We start from the raw sequence: 1,296 nt of genomic DNA on the forward strand, positions 1-1,296 counted from the left end.
GGACGATAGATGTTTGATAGGAACGAAGCGCTAACCACACTGAGGAAAAGGAGAAGGAACAGACTAAGAGGCCACACAGCCCAGCCATCATTTGGAAGAAAAAGGAGATAAAAACATACAGGCAAAAATACAAGAAACAGACAGACAAACAAACAGGCATCCAGGCAACACATAGACAGAAATCCAGAGAGAGAGACAAAGAAATCCAGACAGACAGACAGACAGACAGACAGACAGACAGACAGACAGACAGACAGACAGACAGACAGGCAGACAGGCAGACACAACAGACGTGGGGTATGTACTCACTGATGTCAGCTGTAGGTAACATATTCCCTGAGACTCTCAGTTCATCAAACTTGGCATACAGCTGGTTCAACCTGGGGACATGACACACAACACACTCACATCAGTGAACACACTCACATCAGTGGACACACTCACATCAGTGGACACACTCACATCAGTGGACACACTCACATCAGTTGACACATTCACATCAGTGGACACACTCACATCAGTGGACATCAGTGGACACACTCACATCAGTGGACACACCCAGGCAAGGTTTATCCAGCAATAACTATTCCATCGCCATGTCATCCTCAGTGGTACATTTATTGGTTTACAATGACATACGTACATAAATATATGTATTATTAGTCTACAGTGGAACCTGAGCTAAAGCCCAACTGTATCAAAGATAATCACCTGAAAACAGACATCTGGATAAGACAATCACCTATACAAACGACCACCTGTATAAGACAATCACCTGAACAAACGACCACCTGGATAAGACAACTACCTGTACTTACTTACTCACTTTACCTTATCTAATCTTATCTTATCTAATCTTATCTGATCTAATCTTATCTGATCTAATCTAATCTGCCATGCCACGTACCTCTGTTGTGAAAGGCCCTTACTCTCGAGGTCATCGTGTACTTTCTTGTCATGTCATATCTCCCTCTACCTCATCTTATCTTATCTTATCTGATCTTATGTAACCGCATCTGGCACGTACCTCTGTTGTGAAAGACCCTTACTCTTGAGGTCATTGCGTACTCTGTCCCCGACGTGCCTGTATATCTCCACCAGGGAGCTCACCGCTGCCTCTCGCACCTGGGAAAACATCACAAAACAAATTCACTGAAAAACATTTTGTTTTGCACATTGCCGGCTTCAACAACTGGCGTTGTTTTTTTCCGCAACCGCCTTGACCAAAGCTTCATTTTGCTATGTCTTCTTCCCCATTTCACACAGCAGTAACTCATTTCCAACATTAAATATATT

The 1,296-nt window shown here is 43.3% G+C and overlaps 1 protein-coding gene across 1 annotated transcript in view; it reads right to left on the minus strand.

Annotated features, from left to right (window-relative positions):
* Positions 1 to 309: 309 nt before the first annotated feature.
* Positions 310 to 1,296, minus strand: part of LOC101856903 (CLIP-associating protein 1-A) — a gene marked incomplete at its 3' end in the record, with an annotated part of 53,805 nt that continues 52,818 nt past the window's right edge. Inside the window, 2 exon segments of the mRNA XM_013083733.2 lie at positions 310 to 380; positions 1,028 to 1,125. Of these exon segments, the coding sequence (XP_012939187.1) occupies positions 310 to 380; positions 1,028 to 1,125 (169 nt within the window).

Source organism: Aplysia californica, unplaced genomic scaffold (genome assembly GCF_000002075.1).
Source record: "Aplysia californica isolate F4 #8 unplaced genomic scaffold, AplCal3.0 scaffold00251, whole genome shotgun sequence".
Taxonomy (NCBI): domain Eukaryota; kingdom Metazoa; phylum Mollusca; class Gastropoda; order Aplysiida; family Aplysiidae; genus Aplysia; species Aplysia californica.